The following is a 20,266-nucleotide window of genomic DNA, read 5'->3' on the forward strand; positions in this document are numbered from 1 at the left end:
AACATAAAGCTTTTTTATTAAAACTCATTTTCAAAAGGAACATGTGTACATACACAGGATAGGACTCACCAGGCTCACAAGCACAAACAATCTTGGCACCCCACTAAGCAATCTCATATTCAAACTTAACCAATGCTAAGCAAAATTTAAATCTCCTTCTATTATCAAATAGGGTTTTATCCAAGGGTAACTAAACTACAATATTTCCACTCTTTTTTAATCTTCAATTGTTAGAAACAAGTCTACATTCTACAACTACTCCAACCTTAGTTTCCACTCTTTCTTGGGGTAGCATGACCAACAGGAGGATGATCAGCTAGTTTGATCTTCAATTCGATCTCCCCAGATTCAACATCGCACAGCCTTAACCAAACACCCTGCACCACCTCACCATTGACACAAGTGATGGAGCTTTCTCTGACCAAACAGTTGTCACTATCTGGGACAACCTTCCTTAACACCGTCTCGCCATTGAAGTTCTGCAGAATCTGCCTGAGTCTAGCAGCAGAGACAAGTGGTTGAAGGTTGAGTTGTGCATGTCCCATTTTGTCATCTGTCTTCAAGAGGTCTTTATCAAACACTTCCTAAGGGGATAAAGCACTTTGGTCATATGATAACGGAATGCAAACAGAGAAAATGAAACTGTGCTACAGATGAATATGAGAAGCTCCAGACTACTTGATGAGTCTGGCCAAGCCTATATATATACATATATATAGCTGAATAAGATTACAAAGCAACAGCTGTAGAAGAACACAGCACACTAGGCCGTTACAACCAATTCTGTTACAAGAAAGTTAGAGATAACTAACTTCACGTGGCAGTGGTTACAACAGAATGGTAATGAGACTTATGGTCACTAATCCCATGCTCACTAAGCTGAGCTTTGCCAATCTCAGTAATCCTAATTTATAACATACTAGTCTTAATTATGTCTTCAAAGGAATACATGAGAAGAAGATTTACAAAATAGATGCAAACTGAAACTATTGATAAAGGCCAAAAGCCAATAATTGGCTTGAGGAAGGAAAAGGTGAAACATTTGCTACATAAACTCACAAGTTAGAGCTGAAGCTCCCATATTCAGAGAGAAAAGAATATAGGGATAATAAATAAAGGTTTTGGAGCTGTGCTATCAATTAGAAAGTTGTAATACTTCAAGTTCAGACTAATAAACGCATAAAAAATAAGTTTGTACACAATTGACGTCCATCTAAAACATAGTTATGTAAAGACTTGAACAATATGCAACTTCAGAATGGCTAAACAAAATACAACTTCAGGATTTACCATAGCAGAGATGAGTGCCAAACTAAATTATATCTTGAAATTGAAACTATGTGGCAGATTTGGATAGCTACAAATTCAAAATCTTGGGAACTTACCAAATTCAAAACTCCATTAGGTTCTTTGAGGGAGAAAGTCAGTTCTTCATTCCAGACTGGATTAAGGCAACTATTTATGACCTTTGTTTTTGCTGTCTGTTGCAGAAATAAAGATTAACAAAGGAAGACCAAGGTCCCAAGTATTTTTAGACACCAACTATGAATAAAAAATACCATTTTAGGTACTCAAATAAATAAATAATAATAAAATTTAAAAAAAAAAATCTAAAGCCAGGTTGAGGGCAGAAGGATAAAAAATGTAGGCCCCTTGTGCTGTCATCTCCCAAAAGAATCAAGAATCAGTGGAGTTCAGCCAAGATTGGCGAGAAATATCAACATCATAGGACTGACAAAGTGTACCAGGTTGGGAACGAATCAAACGAAGATTGTAGCTCACCTGATTGCCTAATTTGACTACAACGTAAGGATCACTACTCTTGAAATCCCGGATGACCAGTCTTTTCCCTTGCACAACAACAACTTTTAGTAGCCCCAATTGCTCCTCCATAATCTGATTAATTTCCAAAAAAAAAAAAAGACTTCTAACTTAACCAAAGATTCAACCGGATTATGTAAAAAGAAAAAGGGCCGTTAAGAACAGTGTCGGTTTGTAAACCAATGCCACATTAACTTGTAAATTTAGGAAAGCCTATTTTTTCAAAGAATCATATCATTACCAACCGAGAGATATATCAAATACATTCGGGTATATTTATATTGTGATACATCTCTCATATATATAAGTACACATGTATAAAGGAGAATGAAGAAACCTTAATGAGTGCGAATCACAGAAAAAGAGGAACTTAATTTACAAAAACAGGCTCCTGATTATGCAGGAACAGCTTAAATTAGAGCAAAGCTTGATGATTTGCCATGAAAATCAGAAAAGAAAGTAGTCCCAACTTTGCAATAAATCAAAAGGAAGCAGCTTTTATCACAACTCAAAAGCTACAACATATTGGATTATTAATCCACATAAGATCTAAACCATACCTTCCATAAATAATATCAAAGTAACGATAAAAGGCAACAGATTTAGCAGAACTACCCCCAGTATTAATTTTTTTCCCCTTTGTTAACTGATACAACAAACAAACGAAAAAAATATATTTTTGAAGAGAAAAGAAGAGAAATATACAAGTAGAAGATAGAAACTTACAAGCAAAAAAAAAGTTCGTTGATAGTTTTGAATTTGATATATGATCTCGCAAGTTTGTAATATAGTTCTCAGCCAAAACAAAAGAAGGTGTTGATATATGGTTCGCTGCAATAGAGTGAGCGAAACCAGATTTTTGGATTTCAGTGGCTTGGCTACCGGCAACAACGGGTTGATCGTGAGGATTTCATTAGTTTTGTTTCTTTTGTAATGTTCAAACATAAGCAAAAAAAAAATATGTACGTAACCGGCACTTGCCGGTGATGAGGATATTTTATCATAGCTTTGACTAGACCAGTTCATTTACTTGTTTCAAACCAAACCAGTGCGGTCCACTCTTAACTTTCCTTGTCTGGACATTATTGTAATTATTATTTTAAGGAAAACAAAATTATTTTGATATATGAAAAAATAAAAAATAAAATTATAACAGAAGACAGGTTGTAAAAGTGGAAGGTGAAATTGTTCAAAAAAAGTGGAAAGGGGAAAAATAATTGTAGTCTGGTGGGGGTAGAAGCATCTGAATAGGCCTTGAAACTGACATATTTAAAAAGGTAAAAAGACCAAAAAGAAGAAAAAAAATATAGTAATAATTAGCACGAGCATCATTTCATTTCATTGATGAAGTAGCTCCTTACCAAAAAAAAAATTAATAAGTATGGTCGGTGGACAAAGCTCGTCTTAGTTAAGGGTGAAAAAGATAGGTAGAGTACCATTACAACTTGTTCACATTTCCATTTCGGATCAAGAAGTTTAATTGGATTTTTAGAGTTAACAAGTCAGGCTTTTTGAACCAAGTGTTGTTGACTCAAGAATAATATATACTATTGAACGTTGAACGAAGTCTTTTTCGAAAGAAACAACGTTGAACGAAGCATTTTAATTTTAATCAGTGCATTGTTAACCTCTGCCAAAAACTCAATAAATATATTTGTTTAGAAGAAAGTTGCTCAATTTCTAATTCTTGTTTCGTCAGTCAAAAACCAAATTTTCGATTTTGAACAACGTAGATTTCAATCTTTCTTTCCTAGACATAGTTTTTCAGGGAATTTGAAGACGTCGTCCAATGTATCAAATGGTTTTTGAATTTTTCTCTTCTGTCAACAGAACATAATAAACTTGTAATATTTGGATTAAAGGCGTTAAAAAGGAGTTTACCAAATGACGGGTTCACAGATAATATAGAATTCCACATGAAAATACTTGGGGTCTTCAATATTTGATTCTTCTACACTGCCCCAAGAAAAAAAATGCATAACAACCTCAACCAATAAACCAAAGTAGGCAAAAGTACCACTTCGATGGATGGATGTTAGAATCCAATCATGAATAACATACAACTAACTTTCCCCACGTATAAACTGTATGTACATGTAGGCGATGGATTTTATCAATTATGGCGAGGAAGAAAGATTCACAACGTCCCCACCAATCATATGTCAAACCTATATCTCTACCACCTAATCATGTCCCAACATTGTTACACGCACTAACCTACCTAAACGTGGGAGACTGTCTAAACTGTTATTTTTACAATCTACATATGGGGCTGCCGGCGACTGCTTGCTACATTTATTTGCGTGTGCTTGGATACTTCTACTCCATTCGCCTTTTTCAAAACTCTCCAAGCCAAAACGGGAACTCGAGAGGCATTAAAATCTGCTTTAAGAACTGCTTACCGGACTCGGTTTGAACCTTTCTTTGCCACCCGATTCTTCCAGTTGCTCTGCATTAGGAGAAGATCAGTAGAATGTCACCCAAAAAATATGAAGACAGCAGTGAGATCAGTGGTGCAGAAATAAATATATGTGTTCAACACCAGAGGGGAGATTTACCAGAGGTTCATCATCTGAAAGTTCATCATCACCAGCAAGCGAATTTGGAGGCTCTTTATCAGGTATCTTTGACTTTAAGGGACTAGTCCCAACATCATTCGTTTCTTCATTATCTTCGGAACCGGATTTCTCTTCCTCGTTCTCTTGCTGATTATCTTCGGAATTTGTTCTCTCTTCCTCAGAATCTGTTCTCTCTTCCTCTTTAGCCTGCTCTTCTTGATTATCTTCTGAATCTGTTTTCTCTTCGTCCCTAACCTGCTCTTCTTGATTATCTTCCGAATCTGTTTTGTCTTCCTCTTTAGCCTGCTCTTCTTGATTATCTTCCGAATCTGTTTTGTCTTCCTCTTTAGCCTGCTCGTCTTGATTATCTTCTGAATCTGTTTTATCTTCCTCTATAGCCTGCTCTACTTGATCACCTTCAGAATCTGTTTTTTCATCATCTTTAACCTGATGTTCTTGATTATCTTCAGAATCTGTTTTCTCTTCATCTTTAGCCTGATTTCCTTGATCATCTTCAGAATCTGTTTTCTCCTCCTCTTTAGCCTGCTGCTCCCCTAAGGCATCACTTGATTCATCTTCATGGTCATCTTCTGAATGTTGCTTCTCTTCATCACTATTCTGGCTCATGTCCATATCTTCAGCAACCCTTTCTCCAGGTTTCTCTTCATCAGACTCCTCAACAATTGGGCTCCTCTTCTTGCCTATTAACTGTTTTCTTTTGGACACTGGCTTCACTTCATTGTCGGATTCTCTCTCATCAGACATGTTTTCATCCATTTTTTCATCATGCTCCCCTTCAGAACCACCTGGAAAGAGCAAAGAAATGATGAAAAATAGAACCAGAAAAAGGAAAGAGAAAATAGAACTTAAAATAAAATTCTCCAGTTCATCAAGTTTTCACATCACACCATGATATGAAGTTTTTAACAGATCACACATGATCAAATACACAATTGTAACTGACGAGACACTTGTACCTGAGTTCATTTCATCTTCGACTTCAGATGTCCTGCTCGGTTCAAGATTTGACACATCTGAACTCTCTTTGTCTTCAGTTTCATAATGATTACCTTTTGACACACCCTTTCCTCCATGCTTCAAAACTTTTTTTGGTGTTCTTTTCCCCTTAGCTCTATAAAAATGAAAAATCATCCATGCTATAAATACAAACTATGTGAATCAAAAGTATAGAACCACACAAGAGCCCAATATCTACTCACGGTTTGATCGTTTTCTTCTTCTGGCGTAGATCATCAACATTCTTAGTCTTACCATGCGATCTGCAAGACATTGAAGTGATAAATAAGATGACATTTAAGAAACGACTGTCACCCATACTTTCTGTGTCTATCAGAGCAAATGGATATTATCAATACTGCACCAGAAAACCGTTACAAAATATCTTCAACACATATACAGAAGAGAGTGAATAACTCATGCAATAGAAATAAAACTTACATATCTTTTGAAGGGGAAGCTTTTGATGAATTCAATTTCTGTAGATTATGAAAAGTACCAGTGTCAGGATAATGTCACGATTTCTATTTCTACTACTAAAGAAAATAAAAGAACAAGTCAGGAAAGTGACGATCATAATCTTAGACCTTTGTAGGCTTGCGGCCACTGTCAACAAGCTCCCAGCGTTCCTTTTCCAGGCGAAGCACTTCTACATCTCCATCATCATATAATATCTTCCATGTTACATCAAAAGACAAGAAAAATTAGAAAACTCATGAAAAATGAAAGAAAGAAAAAGATCCTCACATTCTATCGAGTATTCTTATCAAAAAGGTGGGAAGCAAGAACGTGCAGCTTACCACATGTTTCTTTTTCATAGTATCAAATGACTTCACTGTGCCTTCATAAAATCTGCAAGTTTAACGGTAAATAATTATTAAAAATAATGTGGATGCTTCATTTTTCTTTTGTTTATCAAGAGAGAACTTACTGCTTATCCATAGGCCACCAGACTTTTATTCTGCAGCCAATCAAGTCTTCAATATCCTTTCCACCTTCTTTGAATTTGCACTTGAAAAAAAAATTATGTCGAGGAATAACATAGTTTTAGAATCAAACTTGACATGAGAAGATTTACTCAAGAAATGAACACAGCATATGTGTAAAGCACATACACATCTACACCTAAGTCATTCCCGCTAGTAATTATAGACTTGCTAGACCGTGGTTTATATATATACACTTTTCAAGATGCTAAAATGAATTAGAAACACCAACAGAAAAAGAGAGAGGGAGGGGTTCTCTAGCAAGTGCACAGGAACCAACTATCCATAATGATTCCCACACAATATGTAGCTAAGAATGCTAAAACTGGGGGGAAATGAAGTTGAAATAGAGATATGATAAGAGATTTCGTTACTGTTTACAAATCGGATGGTATAAACCTGTCAATTCTCCAAATATATAGTTAATCCAGAAGACTAAAAAGTAATTAGCTTTTATTAACATTAAGATATTGATGTTTGTCTTAAAATGAATAATAATAATACATGACTTGAGGGCATACTGCAAGGTCCCAATTAGAATCAGCATATTGTGAGTAGTTTCATAAGTTGCATATAGATATATATTACTAACACAACCATTAGCAATCAGCACACCACCATGACATCAGAATTTTATTAATTACATGATAATGTGTCATGTTAAGAAGGCAGCTTCAAAAATGGCATACCAAATGTATATTAACGAGAATTAATTGATGTTGGTATGAATGAGGTATACCTTTGCCAAAACTGCGACACTTTTTCGCTTCCGCTTCTTGACAGATCCTGAAGAAAACTGGGCATCGCTATTTGTGTCAATCCTGCCCGTTGCCATCTGCAAGAGACATAGAAAGAGTAATTGTTATCTACAATTAACAACATAAAAGAAGAATTAATAGTTAGGCAGCCTACCTCACGGTCACTAGCTTCCCCAACTTCATTGGTCTCATCATTCCGACTCCAGTCCAAACCTTTCCCTTTACGTTTTGATGAAGAGACATTCTTTTGAAAGCGTGGTGTTAACATATCTGACTTATTGTTTCTAGCCAATTTTCTCTGCATGCACATTTTGTGTTTTGAATCAAAAGGAGTCTCAGGTTCCATATCAATATATTGAAATGAATAAACTCTTACTTTAAGCAAATCATCCCCAGTATCTGTTGACGAGACCTTTGAAGTACTGCTTTGTGATCTGAAAGCACTTTGCCCTGATGATGACCTTCTTCGTTTCGGAACTGGAACTGGTGTCTCATCACTAGCTTTTCTTTTTTCATTTTGTTTATGCTTCAAATCAGGAGTTGATTTCTTACTAGGAGAATGTTCATGACCATTGCTTGATTCAAATTTATTAGATTTTCCCAAGTTATCCAAGTTTATTTCCCTAACCATTTTCAAGACATCAACATCATTTTCAGCAATCCCTGATACAGCCAATGTAGAATTGTCCCTTTTAGACTTTTTGCCCTTGGCACCCTTAGACCTTAAGTGTTTAATTATTTTCCCCAAAGGTACTTCATTTCCATCTCCTTCACCTTCTTTAAGAATCTCATCTTCAGCAGTTTCTGAAACAAGCTATAGCAAAAAACAAGAATAATAAATAAAAGAAGGGAATTGAAGAAAAATACATCACAAGTTAGTCACCACTGCAAGAAATCATAAACAAAATATTAATAACAAGCTTGAAATGTTGTAAGCGTAGCATACTGTTTCACTGGTTTCCAGCTTAAGCGATTCAAAGTGCTTCAAGGAACTTTCATCAGCCAGCCACGTTTTCCCTTCACTAGCCTATCATACACATGCAAATCATTAATCCTGGTCTGATTTTATTATAAAGCACATGAGAAAATTCATAGATAAATAGTGAAAAGTAGTGAAGAGGTGTACATGTACTGCAATACCTAAGCCCACCAAGTATGGATCAAAAGATTTCCATTAACCACGGCTATGTGGGAGGAATCAGAGCACATGTATAATATGAATTGTCTCAATCTACCAAACATTAGATATAGTACAGAAAACTATATATAGTTACAATATAACTAACCACAGAATCATCCCCTTCTTTCTTTTCATATGGTTTGTACATCATTGGAGGCAGGGGGGCAGATGCCGTCAGGCCTTGGGCATCATAATCCTTTGGGGCTAAGCGCTTGGTAATTGACAATCCCAGGTCACAAATAGCATGTGAATTCTGATAAAATAAAATAAAAAGAATCAATTTTTGACGTGTAAGCTCACAGTTTTGCAATCTATTCTACAATTTTAAATTCTCTCCTCTTTCCACTCCTTTGATGGTTGGGTGGTGGCAATTTAATTGATCGTGCTTATAGTAACTTAGAATTTAATATGAATATGGATATGAGATATCTATTACCAACCTTCGACTTTTCTGCATCAACTATATCTTCAGATTGATTGATACTTTGAAATATAGAGATTATTGCAAAAATGGTTTCTTTCAACATGTTGTTACTCGCTTCTGATTTAACATCTTCATCTCTATGCACCAGCATAGAAAGAATCAAGTACAACTGCCTGAAAATTACAGAAAGAACCAAAATTTCTAACATATGTTGAAAGATTGCTTAGGAGAAGCTAAGCCATGTTATTATACGTTGGATAATAGATACTTTAACACATATATCAGTTCTGTCAAGTCTCAACTAGTAAATATTCAACATGCATTATATGTAAACTACATAATGAGATGGTATCATAAATGAATAAATAAATTTGAAAATGATATACCTGTATATTACTTCATAAGCCTTCACATCCTTGCATTCATCAATATTAGGACATGAATGATGAGCAAGAACATGAACCAAGTATGGGAGAATGTATTCGGGATAAGCGGCCAAGGAATTTGCATCGCTTTGGATAGAAAGTTGCCGTGCCTTCGTTTGGTGATACATTTGGATAATGTCTGCCAGGTTCTGCTTCTCCTGCATATTCAATCAGGAACAAAACTCAACCATAAAGGCACTTGCATGGATAATTTACTTTAAACCAAGCAAGAATAGACCAAATACCTCCTGGAACTCTGATGGCTTGGATCCAAAAATATTAAACAAAAAGGCACAGGCATATTTTCCATCCAAAATCCGATCCTTTATGTACTGATGAACTTTGCTTAAAAACAGGCTCTTAGCTTCAGGGAAATTAATCTAGGAACCCAAAGTAAAACAGATAAGTAACCTATGACCAGCTTGTTATTTGTAAACACAAGAAAATGACATTAAAGTAGCTATCTAAATCATAAAATGACATCTAAATCACAGTAATAGAAAAATCTTAAGGGGCCACACCTCAGATATCCTCAATGTTAAGTGAAACACATCAAGAGGTATTTTATGATCCCAGAACTTCGACAGACGAAGAATAGCCTTTGCAGATGCAAGCCGAAAATGGGCCTTGTCCACTGAGCTGTACACACAAACATGCATATTAGACTTTTAAGCTTCATGTCATGTGATAATTTGGAAGAAAATTATCGGGCCTAAAAACAAAAGAGGAGATTTAGTTATAAAACTACCTTGACTCTATGTCTTTTGACATTTCTCCAAATGTAAGTATATTCCTCAGAATTTCTAGAAGACCATCAATACCAGGACGAACATTTGCATCTTTGACAGGCAAGTAGCTTTTGACCAGTGTTTTAATACCAAATATCTGTAGCCAAAATGAGGTAAAAAATACTAAGGTGTAATACAATTGATTAGATACTTCATAAAAAGATAACCTCACAACAGACGGTCACAGTAGCACAACATATTCTAGATCATGTTAACACAGCCTTTTTTCTGTCCAAACAAATAAAATAGCCAAATGTTCAACCTTTAACAAACAAAGTTCGCTTCTCTCATCCCAAGATGTCTCTGTTCCGCCTTCTGTCTTCTGCAAGAATGCAGCAAGAAAATGCATGAGATTTAATCATAAGAACAACATACATAGAGATATAGTAGGTCCAATCAATTTAAGCACTCGTACATTATTGCATTTCAAAATCTTGTTTATTATAAATTCTTCAATTTCACTCTCTCTGGTTTCAAATACAGGCATCGCAGTCTGAGCTATGCAACCCAGGGATTGTAGTACAGCAGGCAAATGCGTCTTCTCCTCCAGCATATCCACAAGCCTCTGCACATCGAAAAACACCATGTCTTGCAAATGTTAATACTAATCATGGATAAAGAAAGTTAAACCAAGTGGAAGTGATATATAATGATGGATGCAAAAAAATAATCATAATAAATCAAAATTACACCTTGTAAAGAACAGAAAGTGACTTAAGTCCATCATCCTTTGTAATCGCTGCAAGGGCATGTACAGCATACTTTGCCTGCCTTCGACTCCCCTCTAAACATAGCCTCTCCAACAAAAGATCTATGGAACTGCAAGTAAACAGCAACATATAAGCACTGTACTATGTTAGTAAAAAAAAAATCAAATGCAAGGGCATGCAAGACATCCTTTCAAATTGCACCTTGTTGATACAGCTAGTTGTTCACGAATGATACCACCAGCCTTCGCTAAGACATGCAAAACACCTTCTTTTATAATTTCATCACCATCCTTAAGAAAGCATATTAGTTCTTCTTCTGCCCCACTAAGTAGCATTGGGCTGAAGCGTGCAAGAATCTGAAAAATAGCATACAAAATTTTGTAACACTTGAGAACCAAATGTAAAACTTAAACTTTACAGTCATAACTGCCAAAAAGCTCTATGGGCATTAATACAAATACGGAAAACAAAGAAAATAAAATTCCATATTCCACAGTTTAAATATATTTTAACTAACAACATGCATAAGGTTTACAACCAACATAGGATAACAATCACAAAAAGAAAATGACACATTAGCTGCTGATCAGTGGACTGAGGAAACATTTCACATAGAGAAAACATATTGGGGAAAAAGACAAGTACACAACTAACATACGAGAAAAACAAACTGAATTCAAGCAAAGGGAAGAAATGCAAGAGATTGATACTGAAATACTACAATAAAGTATTGTGAATATTTCCAAAGGGAAAAAAACTCAAAATGCATGAACCATATGCTCTTACCACCAGTATATTCATACACGATGATGTATATAGTGAATTGCCAGCCAATTTTTGAGCAGCGACCTCCAGAAGAAGTTCCTTCACGTGTTCCTTGTTGAAAAGTAGATAAGAACTCTTCACGGAAAGAGTGCTAAGGAAATCATATAACCGATGCTTCTCCCCAAGAATCCTAAGTAAATCCTCCTGAAAATAAATATAAACAATTTAATTAATAGACACAACATATGGGTTTCTTTATTTTATCTTACAAAGAAAAGCAGAACACGTCCAAGAGATTGATAAGGACTTGGCACTCCCTTCAATTTTGGAAAATGTGGAACTGCTTGAAATTATAAATCAAATTCCAATATTATGAAATTTAAAAATAGACTGTAGGAATTGGTACCCCAGTCTCAATATTGATAAAAGTAGAAAGAGTTCACTGTTCAAGTAAATCATCAAAATTCCAGTTTTCAGAGGTTAGAGACAAATATAAAAGCTAAGGGAATTGTTTTGAATTGTAGTGGTTATTGAGTGATTTCAGGGAAAAGGATGTTCACGACAGAGGTAGCAACTTTTGCATGACAACATTTGAATAAAAAAAACAGATAACTGATGATACAGCGGTGAAAAGGAGTCAATGGGGAGGAAGGAGTGGAGTAATTTTTGGATTTTGGTAAAAGATTTTATTTTTTGACAAGTATGCAATTCTGAAATCTAAAATAATACATCAACATCATTCTTAATCCCATCGTCAAGGACCTCACATTGAAGGCAACACCATTTGCTACCTGAATGTAATGTACTCTTAAAAATTTGCATCATCAATAGATCATTCTCACCCGGTAAGTACAAGCTTGATGGAAGCTAGTATTCGGATCAACAAGACTAGTAAGGATCTTCCAGATGTTAGCATCTTTCAACTGATCAAGAATCTGAAAATTCTCTTCAGCCTTGGCAGGATCAGCAAACGAGCGTGACATTACACGGAAGCAAAACAGAACTTTTTTTTGGATCTCAGGACCATCACCATCCTGCATTTGATTGTTATTAAATCCTTTTTTTCATTTCATTTCTGCTATTAGTCCATATTTTTCTGATTTTAAAATTTTGCAAACCTGATACATCTGCCTGAGAGACAGATACCTCTGCATCTCTTGCTGTAACCTGCAATCCAAGAAGAAACCCCCTGAAAATTAGTTTATAATTCATCAAAGACCAAACTGAAAGTCTGAGAGGTTCATCCAAATTGCAGCCAGGTGAAACTAGAATTTGCACTACCTTTGCTTCTGCTCCATTGTCTTCTCAAGAGCCTTCACCTCGACTTTATCAAATCCTGCAAAGACTCTTGCCCAATGTCGAACTTTATCTTTGATTGAAAACTCAGTTGGGAACAGCGATTCACAAATAACAGACTCAATTGTATCAGATCTGCAGTTTCAATTATTAAAAGAAATGAATTCTAATAATTCAGAAATTAGAAACTGCAAAGTAAAAGGAAAAGACTTCATTGATTACTTTTGAAGATTTATTTTAACCAAAGATCACTAAATGTTTCAGAGCAAATTGCACAGTTGTATTTAAAAAAAAAATACAATGGATAAACATCTAGCTTTCGTTGTTGATATTTATGTATCACAAAAAAATATTTCAAAAAAAAGAGTAAAGTAAAGAGTTGAGTAATTTTGATCCTGTAAACTGTGAAACTTTTGGCTTTACCTGAAATCTTTGTCATAGAAACATCTTAAAATCTTTCCAGGAATCCAATCAAACTCATCAGACTTGATTGAGCCATCAGCAGATTCAACACTTGTCACGCAACAGACCCTGTAAATCTCGGCTAACCTCTCTAGTGTATATTTTTTAACAATCAACTGTAGAGTAAGGAGGGGGGATAAGTAAATATGAATAGCCATCAGAAGATGGGTTTCAAATTCAGATAATAACAAGTAAAGATGAAAAGGGAAAAGCTTATTTACAGATTTGTCTCGAAGACGCTCAGCAACAAGTTTCACTGTTTCAAGTGGAATGGAACTTAAAGCGTGGCAGGCTACATCACAAATAACGGCAACAACTTGCTTTCTTACATTTTCATCAAAGTCCAAGAGTCGGTCACAGAGGGCAGCTAGGAAATAATAACCCAAGACTACATCAGAATGGAAGAACACAAATAAATTTTACACCAATTCAATGCACTTACAAATAATTTCGGGAGTTTCAGTCCTGGAAGTATTTGACAGAAGACAACTCTTCACATGTTCAACCACAGACATTCTCACTGTAACATTTCTGTCAGTCAACCTCTTCAAAAACTCAGCAAAGATTGGCTGAAAAGCCTCAGAGGTAACAGAGCTAGGTAGTGCAAATAGATCTCCAACCAAACCAACCGCCTTTAGGCGAGTATCTAGCTGGTCAGTCTGCAAATTTCGAAAAAATTCACTGAGAACTATAGGCCAAAATTTCACAAATTTAAAAAAAATATGATCATGTTTCCTGAATCATTAAGACACCATATAAACCATCCCAAGAGCAATGTTAGCTCGAAGATGAAACAAGGTAATTCGCTTTCTACTGACATATAAACCCATTCAAAATATGAGAACTTTAATTGAACACATTCTTCGGACATATAGAATATAAGAAACTATAATTGAACAAAATTCCTACAATAATCAACACAAGTAACTTTATGTACATAAACAAATCATAAGATACCATGCGTACAAAAAAGAAGAAAGAAATTTAAGCCACTGGATTGATACTTACCAGTAGTTCTCCAGTTAGGTATGGGGCAACTCCAGTTAAAATCTGGGGTGCACAACGGTATACATCATAAATCACTTCATGGTGATCAATCTGATACTTCACTGATTTGCTATCTCCCGACATTGATGATATAAGGAATTGCTTGATTCCAGCTTCAAGTTTTCCTGCACATTTTTCTATAACACTCATAGCAAGCTTCCTTGCAGCCATACTAACATCCTGGATTTGAAAGTTTACCAAGTTAATTGAAAAAGGAAAAGAGAAAAAAAGGCAGGAAAACCTCAGTAAATGGCTATACACCGTATCAGCAGCAGTAGCATGTTAATCATACATAAATTATTTAACAAAATATGTCCAGAGTAGAGAAGACATGCTCACAGTTTTACCACGGCCCAACACAGACAATATAATAAATAAAAGATCATCTCGAACATCCTCACTCTCCTCTAATAAAACAACCATGATTGTCTGCATTGATGAAATAACACTGTCTGGATGATCATCACTGCATATACAAGAAGACGAAAAAACTAATAAAGAAGGGGACATAATGAAAAGCTTTTATTCAAAGCAATTATTAAAATCGAGGGAAAAGTCAAAATTGTGTTACAATTAATCAATTGAATAAAGCCATCAAAGTTTATCCCATTAAAGGGTAACACAAAAGCAGTCATTTAAACAGTTCCTATTTTCTTAATTGACTTCTATTATGTGGTTTTACTTTGGTCATTCTAAAGTAGTATTCTTGTCACATTTCTACTTATAAATAAATAAGAACAACTTATTAAACTTGATTCAGAAAAGGGGAGGGGGAAAGTATCAAAAGAATAAACAATGGACTTCTATAATATATCACACAGAAACACTAATAAGATTAGATGTAAAACAGAAATTTTTGCAGTAATAAGTTTCAAATAACTATTGAGACAAAAAATTATTGCAATAAAACAAACCTGGCAACAGCCAAAAATGTACTGAACATTTCATTCACCAAATCATCACATTCAAGATCCAACATTACAACACAAGATCTATATTTTGCAAGAGTCTCCAAAATGACAACCCTTCTACCAAATGATGGACCATTTGTGTCGCGTAATCCACCAAAAGTGCCAACAATCAATTGAAAGATATCCTGCAAAAGGATCCAGCTTACAATAGGCGAAATTTCAAAAACCATAGGTATCATAATGAGTCACTAAAATGCACGATCAATGTCCATTAGCTAGTTGAATTTTTGTCAAGGAAACAAGCACCTTTAGAACATCGTCGCTGTAAGGAGCTTCAGGTGCTGTAATTCGTGTTATCTCACATATGCTTGTTGCAACTAAAAGCTTGACATCCCTATCTTGATGCTTAAGCAACTCTGGTTTAACAACTTCATTTATGAAAGGCTGCATCGACTCTAAGACAGATGCCGATGGTGATTGATCCAACTCAGACAGGCATGTTGCAGCTTGCTGCAGTCAAAAATAAAATAAAAGGGAAAATTTTATGTCTCGCAAGTTTAAGCATTTTTGCTGTATGTAACATGACACCAATTAATTTTTACAGTGTTTCTTACAATTGTAAGAAATTCCAAGAACTCCCCTTAAAAAATATTAATCAAAGAAAATCAATATCACAATTTTCTGGCTTAAACTCTTCATTTATGTGAACCTCTGGATATGAAATAAGAATATTTTCCTGAAAATTTTAACTAGTGTAATACAAACCACAATTTCATCAACAGAACTTACAAATTCTAATCTAAAAGCATAAAACTTTGGTATTCACGTATAGACGTGATTCAATTTTATTTTATTTTTAAAGAGAAAAATTAAACATGCGAAATTGGCATTCTGGAAAGTACCAAATATATAATCCTAGTTCGAATAAATTTTGAAACCAAACATCCAATTTCACAAAATTCAAATCCCTAAACTCGCGAAACACTCCCGCCCTAACCTCACAAAATTAAACTGAATTCAAAACTTAAATCTTAAGAAATTTCACTCTTTAACACTATAAAAACAAAAACTTTCCCTGACTAAACCCTAATTCAACTACTTCTGTTACTCAATAGAGCTGAAAATTACACTATTTCACTAATATTAAAAAAAACAAAATAAATATAGAAGAAACCGCAGCAAAGAAACGTAACTTGCAAACACTTAATTTGCTTCCAATAAGTTTTCAGAGGAACCAAACAGTTAAAAAAAAAATAACTGAAATAACTACCGCATGAGGGCATGAATTCTCACCCAAGAAGAACAAATTTTCAAATTTAATCGCTGAAAAGCGTGAAAAGGAAGCAAATGTTCAAATTAATAAAAAAAAATGCGAACCTTTAAGAGCTTGACGAGAGCGTCTTTGGTAGGCGGAAGGGTCTCGAGTTTGGATCCCAACTCCTTGAGCTGCTGCTCGAGCTTCTGAGCCATTTCCTTCGTAGAGCTAAAAGACGGTGCCGTTTCAGAGCGTTACAGCTCTCTCATCTGGTCCACAAGGGTTGAGGAGTTTGAAGGTCACGACTCGCGAGGGAGAAGAGATGGGTTTTTTTTCTCTCTCTCTGTTTTCTTTTCTTTTCTTCTCTATGAGTTTCTGTCTTTGGCGAAGGGGCTTTTTCGAACAACAAAACCAAATGAAGCGAAATTTGCACCAATGTGCTACTCACTTCATGAGTATAAACCCGAGTTTCTTAGTCTTATTCCGGATTTTTGCACTTTTGTCCTTGTCTTTTACTTTATTTTCAATTGTGCCCGTTTACATTCAAAACAATTCCGCTTGTACACCCTTTCATAAATTTTATTTAAAAAAGGACTATACATCGCGGTATCACTATGAAAAAATTTCCTTATATTGAATCTTTTTTATTTTCAGGCTTGTGATTTGATCAATTTTTAAATTTGACAGAAAAATTTGCGTCATCTTAGAACACTCTTAGGACATTCTTATTCGTTGCTCTATTTCATCATTTAAAATACTTTTTCAAAACACATATTTTTCTATTTTACCTCTAAGTTTTATATTTTTTTATATTTTACCATACATCAGATTCTCTATTTTTTTTTTCTATATCATTTAAATATTATATTTTCAAACATTTTTTATTCATTTAAAATATTTTCTATAACTATCAATAATATTTTTATATATTTTAATGTTTACAATATCTACCCATATGTAATATCACAAAATTATATTATAATTTAAATTTATCCAAATTTATAAGATAAACTAAAATATCAATTATTCTAAAAAAAATTACAAATAAAAATTTTTATTATTCTCAAAATATATTTTGGGAGTTTTCATTGGAAATATTTAAATATAATATAATATTGTGAATATATTTTGGGAGAAAAATTAATAATATATTGGGTTGAAGGATGAATAGTATACATTACATATAGCTTTTTACTGTAGATTTATCTAAAAATATTTGTAAAATAGCTCATCCGATGTACACCCATTTTGCTTAGTTTGAGCTATCTTTTACGGTTTTTGGTGATATAACTCACCTGATGTGAGTGCTCTTATGCATATTATCCTTTAAAATACTTTACTAAAAACTTTTTTTTTTTTATTTTACATCTACCTTTTATGTTAACTATACATTAATTTATCAATATTTTCTATTTACATTACTTAAGTATTAAATTTTTATTAATTAAAATAATTAATTTAGCAAAAGAAAGAATAAAAAATACTACATTTAGCTATATGTGGAAATGTAGGTAAAATAGAGCATTAATTTAGTTCATCTGCTCGAAGTTATTTTTGATGATTTTGAGTTCAATTTTAAAAATTAGTTATAATACCTCTTGGGAGCGCTCTTAGACTTAATTTAAAAATAATTGCTCATAAACTTATTCATAAAAAATAACTATAATAATAATAAACTTCCATCACTAAACAATAGTAATAATAATAATAACAACAAACAAATAAGCATATTATTTTTATAATAGAAAAATAAAATAATTAAAAAAAAACCTTGAATGTGTAAATATATATAATAGATACAATCAACATATTAATTATTTTTATTAAATTTATATTATTATCATATAAATTTCAAATAAATAAACAATATTATATATAAAAAAAATATTAAATTCAAATGTTATAAAATATTATTATTATATTTATAAAGTAAATATATTACTTTTTTTATTATTTAGTCTAACTTAAATAAATATACATTTGTATTAAATAATAATAAATATTATAAATACATTATATATAAGAGTTGTATGTGTATAAATAGTATGATTTTTAAACATAAATGATAATTTTTTGAATAAAAATTAAGATTATGTATTATTATAATGATATTTTATAATATTTAAATTTATATTAACATAAGTATTAAATATTATTATCATAATAATATTTTAATTTATATTAATATAAATAGTAAAAAATTAGGATTATATATTATTATTATCATAATACTATTTTATCACATTTAAATTTGTATTATTATAATTATTAAATATCTAGTTTTGTATTATATATTATTATAATAATAATATTTTATAAAATTTGAATTTAAATTTATATTATAATATTTTAATTTATATTAATATAATTCATAAATATCTATTTCTAATTAGTTTTAAAGTTATATTCCATTAAATATTTAGAATATTCCGTTAAAATTAACAAAACAAACCGTTAAAACTAAGAATTTTCATTATCAATACACTTTTTATATATAAGAGATATGATCCTTACTCTTTATTAATTTTACACTTAATACTTAAATTATATTTTCTTAGTGTTAGATCACACTAACCTTTCAATGCTGAATTACTAAATTTCACTAAGTAAATTGGTTCAAACTACTCAAATTTTGTTCAAATTATCATCATTCATCAAGCTATATTGAAATGAAATGAAAAAAAAATTAGTGGGAATTTCATATATAATTCTTAAGCAAATATTATATCAATTAATAATGAAATTATATTATTTGCAAAAAAATTAGCACAATATAATTTGAAAAAAAATTGATCAAAACTATATTTAAGTACATTCAAATTATTAATAGGGTCACTTATTTATTTCAACATAATTCCAATACTCAGCTAACATTTGTTAATGGTGATATGAAATATTAGACAATATTATTAAGCAAGTGAGGAATGATTTGCATTAATAGATATATTTGGGGAAATTTTGGTATTACAATTTGAACTATGATGTAGCATAAATTATAGTTGAGTAAATATCGAATTGTAGGTGTACTTCTGCTAAATTAAAATTATTTGCAATCAGATCGACTAATAATAACATTATAACAAGATTGGTTTCATATAATTGATGAATTGAAATCATAATAAATCATTTACTTGATTTGCAAAAATCATTCATAAATACTAATCAATATTTTTCGTTGACGTGTTTATTTTTATTTGGAATCAAAATAAATTATTTACAAGATACTTTTATACTCTTTATTAAAGGTATATATATCATTTATTAAAACTATAATAAAATATATTTTACAAATTTACGAAGATAATAATTTGTCTTTATACTAATATTTTTAAATGCAATGTATTTAAAGATGATATAAATGTTTTAAAAAATTATATTTATAAACATATATCTAAACTTTTTAAATAAGAGTATGAAGTTTTTTACATATATTTTAATATGTAATGTAAACTACAAAGTTTGATAGTGATGTTTACACCGGGTGCCTTTTGGGCTCGCTTAACTCTGGCACAACAAGCAGTTTTAGAGTCGAACTTCCATGATTTCCTGAGGCCTTTGCTCTTCTTTTGATGGATCTAAGAATAAATTTTGGCAAGGTCAGATTGTTGGGAAAAAGACAAACTTTCCAGCTAAATGATAAAGAAGAAAAAAATATGGAAGATAGATCTATTCCACTTCAAATTTTAAAATTACATACTCAAACTCTTTCAATCTCTCTACCCAAAACCCAATGCATCATTTGTTTCTCACTCTTCAAACCTACTCTCACCACTCTACAAACTCATTCTCACACTCTCTACAAACTCACTCTCTTCAAAAGCTAACACTCTCACATACACAAAATACATTTATAGTGTTGTAAA

The 20,266-nt window shown here is 32.7% G+C and overlaps 2 protein-coding genes across 3 annotated transcripts; both read right to left on the minus strand.

The window, feature by feature from the left end:
• Positions 1 to 136: 136 nt before the first annotated feature.
• LOC133794717 (protein C2-DOMAIN ABA-RELATED 11) lies at positions 137 to 2,705 on the minus strand. 2 transcript variants are annotated; one of them, XM_062232094.1, is made up of 4 exons: positions 2,548 to 2,705; positions 1,783 to 1,896; positions 1,386 to 1,481; positions 137 to 584 (listed from the first exon to the last, which is right to left on the minus strand). In XM_062232094.1, exons 2-4 carry the CDS (start codon positions 1,891 to 1,893, stop codon positions 267 to 269), a joined length of 525 nt encoding a protein of 174 aa, XP_062088078.1. In that variant the 5' UTR covers positions 1,894 to 1,896; positions 2,548 to 2,705; the 3' UTR covers positions 137 to 266. The 2 variants fall into 2 exon arrangements, with proteins under 2 accessions (XP_062088078.1, XP_062088079.1); XM_062232095.1 differs by lacking the exon at positions 2,548 to 2,705 and adding an exon at positions 2,382 to 2,496.
• A 950-nt stretch (positions 2,706 to 3,655) lies between these two features.
• LOC133794719 (sister chromatid cohesion protein PDS5 homolog A) lies at positions 3,656 to 16,829 on the minus strand. Its single transcript, XM_062232098.1, has 34 exons — positions 16,526 to 16,829; positions 15,455 to 15,658; positions 15,152 to 15,333; positions 14,577 to 14,703; positions 14,199 to 14,417; positions 13,633 to 13,849; positions 13,412 to 13,557; positions 13,152 to 13,306; positions 12,714 to 12,863; positions 12,551 to 12,599; positions 12,275 to 12,466; positions 11,454 to 11,636; positions 10,869 to 11,023; positions 10,650 to 10,776; positions 10,373 to 10,522; positions 10,220 to 10,279; positions 9,918 to 10,054; positions 9,691 to 9,808; positions 9,415 to 9,549; positions 9,131 to 9,327; positions 8,761 to 8,917; positions 8,427 to 8,573; positions 8,087 to 8,167; positions 7,517 to 7,954; positions 7,295 to 7,438; positions 7,122 to 7,217; positions 6,328 to 6,407; positions 6,197 to 6,248; positions 5,984 to 6,070; positions 5,838 to 5,875; positions 5,600 to 5,659; positions 5,357 to 5,511; positions 4,380 to 5,185; positions 3,656 to 4,270 (listed from the first exon to the last, which is right to left on the minus strand). Exons 1-34 carry the CDS (start codon positions 16,616 to 16,618, stop codon positions 4,220 to 4,222), a joined length of 5,388 nt encoding a protein of 1,795 aa, XP_062088082.1. The 5' UTR covers positions 16,619 to 16,829; the 3' UTR covers positions 3,656 to 4,219.
• Between the last annotated feature and the right edge of the window lie 3,437 nt (positions 16,830 to 20,266).

Source organism: Humulus lupulus, chromosome 8 (assembly GCF_963169125.1).
Source record: "Humulus lupulus chromosome 8, drHumLupu1.1, whole genome shotgun sequence".
Lineage (NCBI taxonomy): Eukaryota > Viridiplantae > Streptophyta > Magnoliopsida > Rosales > Cannabaceae > Humulus > Humulus lupulus.

Bases quoted from the DNA above. Each gene is read 5' to 3' on its own strand.
- LOC133794717 (XM_062232094.1), bottom strand. From the start codon at position 1,893: ATGGAGGAGCAATTGGGGCTACTAAAAGTTGTTGTTGTGCAAGGGAAA. The intron at 1,482-1,782 runs GTGAGCTACAAT...TTTCTGCAACAG, and splicing joins TAGTCAAATTAGGCAATCAG to ACAGCAAAAACAAAGGTCAT. The intron at 585-1,385 runs GTAAGTTCCCAA...TTATCCCCTTAG, and splicing joins CTAATGGAGTTTTGAATTTG to GAAGTGTTTGATAAAGACCT.
- LOC133794719 (XM_062232098.1), bottom strand. From the start codon at position 16,618: ATGGCTCAGAAGCTCGAGCAGCAGCTCAAGGAGTTGGGATCCAAACTC. The intron at 15,334-15,454 runs GTGCTTGTTTCC...ATCCTTTTGCAG, and splicing joins ACAGCGACGATGTTCTAAAG to GATATCTTTCAATTGATTGT. The intron at 11,024-11,453 runs GTAAGAGCATAT...GCTATTTTTCAG, and splicing joins CGTGTATGAATATACTGGTG to ATTCTTGCACGCTTCAGCCC.